The sequence below is a fragment of the Nymphalis io genome, chromosome 25 (genome assembly GCF_905147045.1).
Source record: "Nymphalis io chromosome 25, ilAglIoxx1.1, whole genome shotgun sequence".
Taxonomy (NCBI): domain Eukaryota; kingdom Metazoa; phylum Arthropoda; class Insecta; order Lepidoptera; family Nymphalidae; genus Nymphalis; species Nymphalis io.
This window is the reverse complement of record NC_065912.1, coordinates 3,410,037-3,422,050: the sequence shown is the minus strand read 5'-3', so window position 1 is coordinate 3,422,050 and position 12,014 is coordinate 3,410,037. Positions and strand designations below refer to the sequence as shown.

The 12,014-nt window shown below is 34.8% G+C and overlaps 1 protein-coding gene across 4 annotated transcripts; it reads left to right on the top strand.

Annotated features, from left to right (window-relative positions):
- Nucleotides 1–184: 184 nt before the first annotated feature.
- On the top strand, nt 185–10,480 carry LOC126778149 (zinc finger protein 37-like). 4 transcript variants are annotated; one of them, XM_050501571.1, is made up of 12 exons: nt 185–379; nt 552–723; nt 987–1,184; nt 1,917–2,054; nt 2,969–3,042; nt 3,353–3,549; nt 4,813–4,908; nt 6,557–6,691; nt 7,134–7,244; nt 7,958–8,163; nt 9,676–9,770; nt 10,216–10,480. In XM_050501571.1, the coding sequence occupies exons 1-12, from the start codon at nt 260–262 to the stop codon at nt 10,261–10,263; spliced, it is 1,590 nt and encodes a 529-aa protein (XP_050357528.1). In that variant the 5' UTR covers nt 185–259; the 3' UTR covers nt 10,264–10,480. The 4 variants fall into 4 exon arrangements, with proteins under 4 accessions (XP_050357528.1, XP_050357526.1, XP_050357527.1 ...); XM_050501569.1 differs by lacking the exon at nt 6,557–6,691 and adding an exon at nt 5,900–6,034 and having other exon boundaries at nt 2,954–3,042; XM_050501570.1 differs by lacking the exon at nt 6,557–6,691 and adding an exon at nt 5,900–6,034 and having other exon boundaries at nt 191–379.
- The last annotated feature ends 1,534 nt before the right edge of the window (nt 10,481–12,014 follow it).

Below are 12,014 nucleotides of genomic sequence, written 5' to 3'. Positions count from 1 at the left end.
TAACTTTTTATATCTGTAAAGTAAATCAAATCATAAAATTGCCAAAAAACGCATTCTCAGCAACATCGGTAAAACTATTGAAACGAAACATTAAAATGATTATATATTTTGGTGAAACGAAACGCAACCGACGCGTTCCGGTGTCGACTGTCATGTTGGCATCATTACCTGACATAATAAAACTTCCGGTTCTAATAAATGCATAATTTTGTTGTGTTAGAATCTTATTTTTACAATAAAATTGATAGTTTTATAAAACATGGATTGGCAATTAACGTGCCGTGTTTGCCTGGAAACAGGTGACATGGTCTCTTTATTTGATTGGGACGAAAATAATGAACAACTCGGCGACAAGTACACCTACTGTTGCGGCGTGGAGGTACGAAAAATTACCACTGCAAATGGTTGCGATGGCCACCCTATAATTTTTTTCATACAATAATGTTGCTATATTGTTTTATTTGTGGTGATTTGTGATTTTTTGCTGACATCCCAGAAATAATTCAATTTTGAGTTTTATTCCTTACTAGAATTATTTTATATTGATTCAGGTGACCAAAAATGATTCATTACCAACGCTTATTTGCTTGAACTGCGTGGATCGCTTAACGTTTGCGTGCCAGTTTAAGCAGCAATGTCTATCTTCAAACGAAACGTTAAAAGAGTGCCTCGATGAGTTTTTGAAGACGTCAGCCGCTGTGTCCGCGAATAAAAGTGACGAAGGTAAGCATTAAGGTGTTATGAAGTACTCTTTATTCAATAAAATATAACAAATGCGTAAGAACCAAGTTGGCGCCAAGCTCATGTAATAAAAAATATGACACAAATGAAAAAGAAGATAGAAAATAATACGTGATTTAATTTTTCTCTAAAAATTCTGTTTAATATTTATTGTAATAATAATAATACAAGGTTTCCCATTGAGTAGTGGCTGTGTTGTACATACATGGTTATAACTATCTATAACTTTGCAACTGAAAATTCAGGTAATGAAACAGAAACAATAACAATCAAGCAAGAGAATGGCTTGCTCCTACAGTATGAGTTGCCAGTGGAACATGACCCACAGGCACAGTGGACGAGAACACTCATTAAAACTCCCAACAGTGCTGTTGTCACGAAAGCTCCTGGACGACGGAAGAGGGGAAGACCGAGAAAATATCCTAATGAACAAGGACAGATTGGTAAATAATATTATAATGTAATTATTAATCTATTTAGGATAAATAAACTTATTCATGATGTGAAAAATATAATCAAAATACTAAGTCTAATACTGTCTTCACTTATAAAATAAAACACTAGAGATAATTGTTTAGTCTTTCAAGATATCACATGATATATTTTAAAAAAAGCTAGTAGTTTTAATCCATTTAATATGTATATATTTGGCTTATATTACTGTCATTTTTATATAAATGTAAAAATATTTGACCTATGTGGTGGTACTAAAAAATAGGAATGTTTTCAGCATAAAATCCAGAAAATTTAATTTAAATAACATTCATATTTATAATCTAGTTCTGTAAAATGTTGTCTAATTGAATAGAATATGTTAAGATAATTTATCTACAGATTCCATTTTTTATTTGTAATTTGTTTTTATTTCAAAAAACAATATTGGAATTTCTGTCATAAGATTAAAACTAAGAAAAATAGAAGTGGTATTGTTCCTTCTTGTCTTAGAAACAAAGTATTTTAGAATTTTTCATTTATTTTCGTTATATTTCAATATTGAGTTACAACATCACATACAATTCATGTCTTTATTTGAATCTTTATGTATATATAACTTTTGTTAAATATTTATTTATCGTTGACAATATTAATAATAAACCTTTTATTTGCTAAGGAATAATGATAATGAATTGAATTATTTGGAAATGCTTTATAAATGTTATTCTATTTTAATTCAGATATATCACCATATCAAAGAAAAAAGCCAAAACCAGACATAAAGGAGCCAGAATCTATAACAACATTATTGGCATCCGGATCCTTGGAATTAAAACAAGAGCCAGATGATGATGAACAAGATGAATTTAAGACTGAAGGTAAATAATGAAAATTTATTATTTTTGTAACAGCAGATGTTACCTTTTTGAACTGGACATTCTAAAATTAAAATCGATATAATTATAATTTGCCATGGCAGTTATAACTCTGACGTTAATGAAGTAAAACATAACCAAATTTTTCATAGTTTGAGTTATGTTCAAGTATGTTTCTTATGTAATGCTTTATTTCTGTTAATGTTAATAAAAATAAAGCTTTGACTAATAATTTAAAATATGATAATTTACATTTTATGTACAACTATCTGAAATGAATATAAAATGTGTAAGGGGTTTTATTTTGAAAATCTAGTTCATCTGATGAATACAACATAATATTTAGCAGAATTTTATAAATAAAATAGTTTGATTGCTAAGAATCCTAGGACTGATCGCAAATTATATCAACAAAAAATATATATGTATATATAATAATAATGTCCTCCAGACTGATTTCGGCCACGGCGGCCAATTTCAAGAATTATGAGTCAATTATGCAGGAGATATTATAGTGCACAAGTGTGTGCGCAAACACAGGTGCACTCTCTATTACCTAACTCTCATAATCCGATGGGCGGCAATCCGACACGACCGGAAAGAGTTCAAGTGCAGGACCAACGGTTTTACATGCTTTCCGAGGCATGTAAAACCGTGGAGTGTACACACTTCCAACTTTCCGACTCTGGGCTGCTACTGAGAATTTTCTGACAGAAAATACCAATAACTTTTTATTGGCCTGACCTGGGAATTGAACCCTGGACTTCCGGTTCTGCGATCTTACATCAAGCACATATCAGATAGAGTAGACATTTACCTACATTGACATAAGTAATATACCTGAATATTATATGTAGATATGTATGAGTATTTTAGTGCAGTTAAAAATTAAATTAAATTAGATTTGTATTATACAGAGCTGGATGGTGATGATGATCCTGACTTTATACCCTGTGAAGAAGTGGAATCTGAACCGGAAACAAAGAAAGAGGTCTGTACAGACAACGGTTTCTATCACTTTATTGTATGTATAGATTGATTATATATATATATATATATATATATATATATATATATATGTATGTATATGTATATGATATGCCTTTTAGTTATCTGCATAAAATTCATAAAAAATTGTTATCAAAATAATTGATTTCTATTTAACACCTTATCAAATATATTCAATAAGCAAGTTTGAGTGGATTATTTAATGTGTAAGCCTATTAAAGTCACATAATTGACATTTGAAATAACTTACTATCAATTATAAACAGCTAAATATCTTGAAAGATATATTTTAGATAGTACAACCAAAGAAAAGAGGAAGGCCTCGAAAAGCAGTTCGAGAGGAACTTAAACCGAAGGAAGAAGACGGTGAGGATGTTTTACTCAAAGAGACAATCTTGGCCTTCTCTGAACCCATCCCCGACCACATCCTCAATCCAAAGCCGAGGAAGAAACGGTCGCAGCCTAAAAAGAAATATATATATGAAAAGACGTGAGTGTAAACAAAACATTACAAACCTGTTTCTTCTATAATTGTTTGTATGAGTTTTTTTCAACCTGATAACACTTAAAGATGTCCATAATGTTGAATACATTTTTGCAATGATAGCCTTTTGATTTATTATTTCTATAGATCAGGACAATTTTATTTTTAATTACACACAACTACCCTTACTTTACTGCCCGGCATTGTGATGACTCTTTAAATGTGATTCTAAACAAATATTTATTTCCGTAACAGCCTGTGAATGTCCCACTGCTGGGCTAAAGGCCTCCTCTCCTCTTTTTGAGGAGAAGGTTTGGAGCTTATTCCACCACGCTGCTCCAATGCGGGTTGGTGGAATACACATGTGGCAGAATTTCAGTGAAATTAGACACATGCAGGTTTCCTCACGATGTTTTCCTTCACCGTAAAGCACGAGATGAATTATAATCGCAAATTAAGCACATGAAAATTCAGTGGTGCTTGCCCGGGTTTGAACCCACGATCATCGGTTAAGATTCACATGTTCTTACCACTGGGCCATCTCGGCTTGGTCAAATCAATTTATTTATTACCATTACAACATGAATACCAATTGTCCTAGTTGTTGTAGAATGTGTTGCAGCGCTGTGATTACAAAAAAGTGTAGTATTGTACGAACCGTGTGTATGGAAAAAAAAAATGTGCCAACTTTCATAATGATCTATCAAACGGTTTGAAGTATATAAATCTCAAACACCAACCTATTACTATTATTATATACCAACATCAATTTTTATACCGTACCATACCGTAACAGCCTGTGAATGTCCCACTGCCGGGCTAAAGGCCTCCTTCCCTCTTTTTTGAGGAGAAGGCTTGGACTTATTCCACCACTCTGCTCCAGTGCAGGTTGGTGGAATACACACGTGGCAGAATTTCAAATGGTGAAATTAGACACATGCAGGTTTCCTTACGATGTTTTCCTTCACCGTAAAGCACGAGATGAATTATAATCACAAATTAAGCACATGAAAATTCAGTGATGCTTGCTTGCCCGGATTTGAACCCATGATCATCGGTTAAGATTCACGCGTTCTTACCACTGGGCGATCTCGGCTGATTTTTATATAAGATAGCAATTTCAATTAATCAACTGGTCTATTACAAACTTAATTTATGCATAGCTTTTTATTCATTAAAGAATATTGAAAATCTGTTTGAATAAATTGTCTCTTTAAAATATTAGTATTGATGGAAAATGCCATAATATTATATATTTTCTTATTTTAGACATGTATGTGAAACGTGCGGAGCGTCGTTTACATCGAACGCTTCACTACAAGCGCATATACGTCGACACTTGGGCATCAAGCCGTTTGTATGCAGGTATTTATATTATATATATATAGAGGTGTTACTGTTACAATTTACGTTATAGTAGTAACATATTGTCATGCACCTTACTGTTAAAAAAAAAAAAAAAACCAAAAAATTTTTTTTTGATTCTGTGGATGCTTTAAATAAAAACAGCTTGAAGCTATTCTAAACCCAATGCAAAAAGAATCATCAAAATCGGTTTATTCATAAATTATACCTAACATTATTCATAACATACATGAATATATGTAGACAAATTGAGTAAATACTGCTTTTAATATATGTAAATAATTAAAAATAAATAACTCTTATGTTTTGTTTTAAAATAAATATATTATAAGTTTATAGTATAAGAAATGGGTGCGGGTGATATGCAAGTTTTTTTTTAAAATTTTGAAATGCTGAGTCCATTTTAATACATGTCATGTATTGAGCTATTGAGATAAACATTAACACCTGCGCCCATCATGAGGCATTTGATAGAAATCGCACGCGTTTAATCACCCGCACTCGCGATAACTTATACTTAAAATTTTTATAATTAAAAAAAATCTTAGGTTTTTTTTTTAAAACCATATCCAACTACATCGAGGTATTTATTGATCGTGCAAAGTCTTTGCTAATAATGATTCTTGAAACAGATTCCGGACAGGATCTGCAATTATAAAAAAATCTAGAAAATCCTGGAGGCGATCGATTTACAATACTATATGAACAATCATAGAGAGACTATATACAAATATAGAAACAACAAAACTAGCATTACTAACAATTTATGAACATAGTTATAATTACATTAATGTTTAGTTATTAAAAACGATGAAGCGTTTTTTATAACTACTTCACAGTTTGTCAACTCAATCAATTAATTAAATCTAAATATATATTTATTGACTTGTTGACATTTAAAGTAAAGCCCGGCGTTACGATCGAAAATATAAAGTTGGACCCCAGTGATATTGGACGAGGGAATTATTTAGAGTTGGATATTTTTGTTTAGTGTTTGCGGTTACGCGTGCGTTTTGAACATGGAGTTGCGTCGCCACATGATGCGCCACACCGGCGTGCGACCGTACAAGTGCCGCGTGTGTGACCGCCGCTTCGGGGACTTCGGCAGTCGCCAGAAGCACGAGAGGCGAGTGCGCATGCGCGGTAGTCGGTCGCTTTGTATACGCCGTCGCCGGACTCGAGTTCGAGACTCTTAGTTCAAGAGAGGTGATTTAGTGCGGGTGCGGTTTCGATCTGTCGCTTAGATCAGGTTAGTTTAGGCGAGGGGCGGCCGGCGGTAATGTGTGATGAGATTTAGATTAATTCTTAGTCACCCTATCGGTATCAGTATAAAGCTACGATTGTCGCGATTTAATTCGTATGTAGAATTATTTTTAATTGACTGATAGCATTTGTAAATGCTGAAGTAAAAAAATATATCGATTTTTCAACACACATTATTTCTATCCGCACACAGAATCCTCGTTTTTTTCCTAAATTCTAACCAAGATGTTATGTAGACATAGAGAGTATACTAGAATTAGCATTAAGATAATGTAATTAATCTTGATTTGCCATTTTTTTTCTAATTCTAATATGCTCTTCTGTCGTTCTACGTTATATCAACGTACATCACTAACCGCTATCGATATATCGACACTGACGCTAGCGAGTGCGGATACTCGTGTGTGATGAAGGAGGCGCTCAAGCGACACATGCTGAAACACACGGGTGAAAAACCGTACAAGTGTCGCATTTGCGAGAGACGCTTCGGCGACTACGGGACCCGGCAGAAGCATGAGAGGTATGAAAATAATTTCGACTGTTAATCGATATTATTCTAGTATTATAATTTACAAGAAAAAACGCATGTTAGCTGAAGCTGTACAGATCGATGTCTGAGCCGCAACTTCGCCATAACTTTAAGAGGTATACAACTTTATTATTTTAGACATTAAGTTGAAATTCAGTTGGTAAGGTAAGTATGCTATAAATTATTTGATGATGAAATGAAAAAATATGAATATACTGTTCAAATATATTACTTGTATAGAAATAGAAGTTAATTAATTAAACTTGTTCCTTGTTTTAAGTGACAACGGTTTTTAGTTTATGTATTAATAGGACTATAATTTGACAGAAAACATTTTTTTTGAGTACATCTGATGAAAGGAGGATAATTTCAAAGTCAAATCTAGGCGAAAAGTTTCTCTTTAGCTCTCTCTAATGATTGGTTGTATTTCCAGGTTACACATGGGTCTGCGCCCGTATCAGTGTTCACTGTGCGGGAAGGCCTTTACGTACTCATACGTGCTCGCCAACCACATGCTGACGCACACCGGAGAGAAGAAATACTCGTTAGTATAAATGATCACACTACAGCCTTTTTTTAACGCTGGAATTTTTAGCGTTTCCCCCACGGGAACAGTGGGGGGGGGGGTTATGTGGGGCTCGCTGGTGTCCAAGGCGCCGAGTACGCCCCGAACATCGGAATACCCACTAAAAAATTAGCGGTACCCTTTCCGTCTTAACGAGGAGCGCCACGGGATCGCTTGCGCATGCTACCGTGATCACACTATAGCCTATTGTAACCATAGAGGAATAAACCCAAGTAAACAACGTTGACACCGATATTATTAGTCACCGATATCAACTGACGCGATATCATTGGTCGAGATCTTGAATAATCTATGATATTCACTATGGATTTGCGAAACGATGGCGTTTTCAATGTTCGCGAACTTGTAATCGGGACTTTGAAAGTTAAATTAATGTGATTATAACTAGTTAAGTGGAATAGTGTTGTATTATAAATAAAGGTAAATTAATCAAGAACTGTTTATAGTGCGTAATACAGCAGAACAATTAGAAAATCGCATGTAATTTTTAAATCTACGGTTTGTTTACCTTTTATTCCTACTCCGACTGGAATAGGGTATACATATGATAGGACTCTATGATACCGATTATTCGTTTGGGTAAAATTTTCACCGAACATTCGCACGATTGTTCGGTGATAACACTTCAGCTCATCACCATAACATACTCTGAACATTTAATAAATTTTCAGATGTGGTCCATGCAACAAGAAATTCACAAAAGCACATCATTTGAAGTATCATAACAAAGTTCATCATAAGGAGCTGTACATACAACAGCAGCTGGAACAGGAAGCCAAGAAGATCAGGCAACAACTGAATGTGAGCAACTTGTCTGGAGTCATCTCGGGTCAGATTGTAGATGGCACTTTACAACTTATACAAGCCTCTTCCGAAGGTATGTTCAAAAGTAACAATGTTTTTTTATAGCTTATAAGTGTGATTTTAATTAATTTAATTGTCAGTTGACTAAAAATACATAGGGGTAATAATTTGTAAAATAATTGTAAATTGTACTTTTACTTACTTAGTATTAAAATAATATTAGGTCCTTACATATGAAATTTTCGTTATGTACGGAAGGAATATAAAGTCAATTTTTTTTTTTGTAAAATATATTTAATTAATCAAAGTATGCACCGTTGGTATCTATGCACTTTTGCCATCTCATAGGTAGTTCATTGATCCCTTTACTAAAATAACCATGGGGGCGAGAATCAATAAACTCTTTGAAGGCGGACGCCAAAGAAAAAAATAATGTGGTAAAAACAAACGAATGACTGTTTTCAAAACTCAAATGTACCAGCTAAATGAATTTATAAATTTGAATTTGGAATTCTTAACCAAAGACGAGATATTTCAGATCAAAGTGATCAGTACGACAAAACGCTAATTTCATATGTAAGGACCTAATATATGTAAAAGCTACAATAACTCTAAAGATTCATTGATGCTTGAGTCGATTCCAATAGCCGGAGTAAAGAAAAATAAACATTTTTGACCTTGTATTGGCATGACTATGTCAATGAGATCCAGATAAGAAATAATCTGTGGTATTCGTGAAAAAATGGCGTTTTAAATGTCGGTGAAGTTGTGATACGAAATTAAAATAAATATAAGAATTTAAGTGCAAAGGAACATTAATCAATAATTGTTCGTAGTACATAATATACCAGAACTATTAGCAAATCGTATGGAATATGTAAAACTACTGGTGGTAGGGCTTTGTGCAAGCTCGTCTGGGTAGGTACCACCCACTCATCAGATATTCTACCGCAAATCAGCAGTACTTGGTATTGTTGTGTTCCGGTTTGAAGGGTGAATGAGCAATTGTAATTACAGGCACAAGGGACATAACATCTTAGTTCCCAAGGTTGGTTGCCAAGCGATGGTTAACGTTCCTTACAATGCCAATGTTTATGGGCGTTGGTGACCACTTACCATCAGGTAATATAATAATATATGCTCGTTTGCCTTCCTATTCTATAAAAAAAAACTAAGATTTGTTTATCTTGACTCCTGCCATTGGATTGTATACATCTAGAACGAGTGTTCAAACTGAATTTCGTTTTTTTATGACCTTATTTAAAAGTTGGCCGAAGTGGCCAACCGTTTACCAGCTCTACTCTGTCCTATCGACTCGATAAGTAGTTTTGAAATAATACACTTTATAAATAATCACATGCCTGTCTGTGTTTTGCACGGAAATTTGACTCCCAGTACTAGGCAATGAGCATTTCTAGAGGAAAATAACTACTGTAATATTCATTATGGATTAGAATGTAATATTTATTTTACATGATTTGATTTTATGTAGTTGATATTGATCGAATATAGTATGCAATGAATAAATTATGCTTGCATAACGACTTGATTTTCCTGTTTCTTTTAAAAAAAAATGTTCTTTCAGATGGCGAACAAGATACTCAGATGCAGGTTGTTGAAGAGCAGGACGGAGATACGGAGGAGAAAGAGACGGATCGCGCCGTGGCCGGCATGCAAGGGGTAAGTGTGATTTTTCATCATCTTGCACATCTTGCGATGGACACCTTGAGAAAGGCTCCCTTGGTGACCTCCTCAGCCCCAGGATCACGCCCTATCTTTTATGCCCCGGGCGTCGGGGCTGTTTGTATGTACGAACCTAAACTAAGGAATACGTTAGTGGTGTACCTAATTAGTAGGTGTCATCTTGCTATATTGCCTTAAATACTTACTACTACTTTAACAATATCTTCGTATCATTTTTACTTGTATATTTTATAAGTGTCAATAATCTTGTGACAAAAGTGTCTACGCTTACACTTGCCTGTTGGCACACGCGGCAGGTATGAGCTACCTCTATTCGTTTCAAATGGTTCGCTACTGTCCCACCTCAAAATGTCTCCCTTTTTGGAACCGTTTTTAATAATTTTTACTGTTTACTCGTTATTTCATAACATATTTTTTCCAGGTCGTTTTAGAATCGGAGTTCTCTATGGACGAAGAAAGCAAGCAGTAGCTTGACAATGAAATGCGTAATGTGTAAGTTATGTACTTTAATATGTAAAATATTTTTACTTCGGATAATTGTTATGTATGCAGTTGCAAGCACAATTTCAGGGTTTTAATCAAGATACTGAATTTTCTAACACTATTGTTAAATTTATTGTAATTGATGTTTTAATTTCTTAGATATGATATATTATGAAATAGAAATAAATATTATCATGGATACAGTATTGGGTTTTATTTCGTGTTTTTTTTATTAATTATATTATTTTTATATAATTAATTTAACTCCGATAGTAAGAGTATGTAAACAATTTGTCCTTAAAATTCCATGAAATAATTGGTCGGGATCTATATAATCTTTGGTATTCATTGTGGATTCTTAAAAATATTATATTTGAATGTTGTCGAATTTGTTATCGGAAGCTTATAATAATCAAGAACTGTTTGTAGTGCATAATATAAAAGAGCTTATGTAAATCGATTTGCTTAACTCCTCACGCCATTGGAATATTTTATAGGGGAACTCATGTTTGAATTTTAATAGACTATGTATAAAATGATATGAAAATTTTAATTTATACATATGTAAATTAATTATTTCTAATATTGTTTGTAGTTTTCTTTTAACTTCAAAAAACAAAGTGATTTAAGGGAAAAAAATGTGATTTAAATACTATTTTTCGAATTAATTAAAAAATTCCAGAAAATTAAAATAGGTGTAAAAAATATACTGGAGATTTTGAAATTGGAATTCCATTTCAAATTATTTCCTAAAGGAAAACGAACGGACCATTGGTATACGTTATGGTAGGGCTATCGTCGCAGCCAATATTGACATTGTTATACAACTTTCAAGACTCGTGACATGGAAGTAGTGGAGTCATTTGGGGAACTCGTCCGCGAAGAAGTTGCAACTTGGGATAGTACGGCATCAGCGCGAGTCGAATGGGAAAAAGTCAAGTCTCTTCTCACTGACACTGCAGGCAAGATTTTTGGCTATCAAAAGGCAAAATCTTACGACTGGTTTCAAGAAAACGAGAAGCACTTACTTCCCTTGATTGACTCGAAACGCCAAGCCGCTTTAAATTTTCGCCTTAACCCTTGCGATGCGACGCGTAAAGATCTCACGAAGGCAAAAGCCTCACTCCAGCGTAGCACGCGCTTCTTTGTAAATGCGTATTGGACAGAGCTTTGCCAAAGCATCCAAGCGTGCGCAATCGCGGGGGATATTGGCGGGGTGTATGCGGGCATCAAAAGAGCTCTTGGACCTACTCCAAAAAAGACGGCACCTCTCAAGGAAACCGACGGTTCTGTTATAACAGACAGCACCCGTCAGATGGCAAGATGGGTAGAATACTACAAGGGGCTCTACTCGTGCCCAGTGGATATTCAGCCAGAAGCAATGGAGCTTGTCCCGAATCTGGCAACTTGGCACGAGCTAGACGTTGCACCCACAGTAGAGGAACTTTATCTGGCCGTCAAGAAGCTCAAATGTGGAAAGAGCCCCGGAGAAGACGATGTTGTCACCGAAGTCGTCAAGCTTGAGTGCCTCTTGCCCATCCTTCATAACCACCTGGCTAAGTGCTGGGAAGAAAACTACGTCCCTCAGGATATGCGAGATGCTAACATCGTCACTCTTTATAAAGGCAAAGGCGATCGTGGCGACTGCAACTGTTACCGCGGAATATCTCTTCTTAGCATCGTCGGTAAAGCCTTTGCCAGGGCCATTTTAGGCAAACTACAAAGGCTCGCCGACCG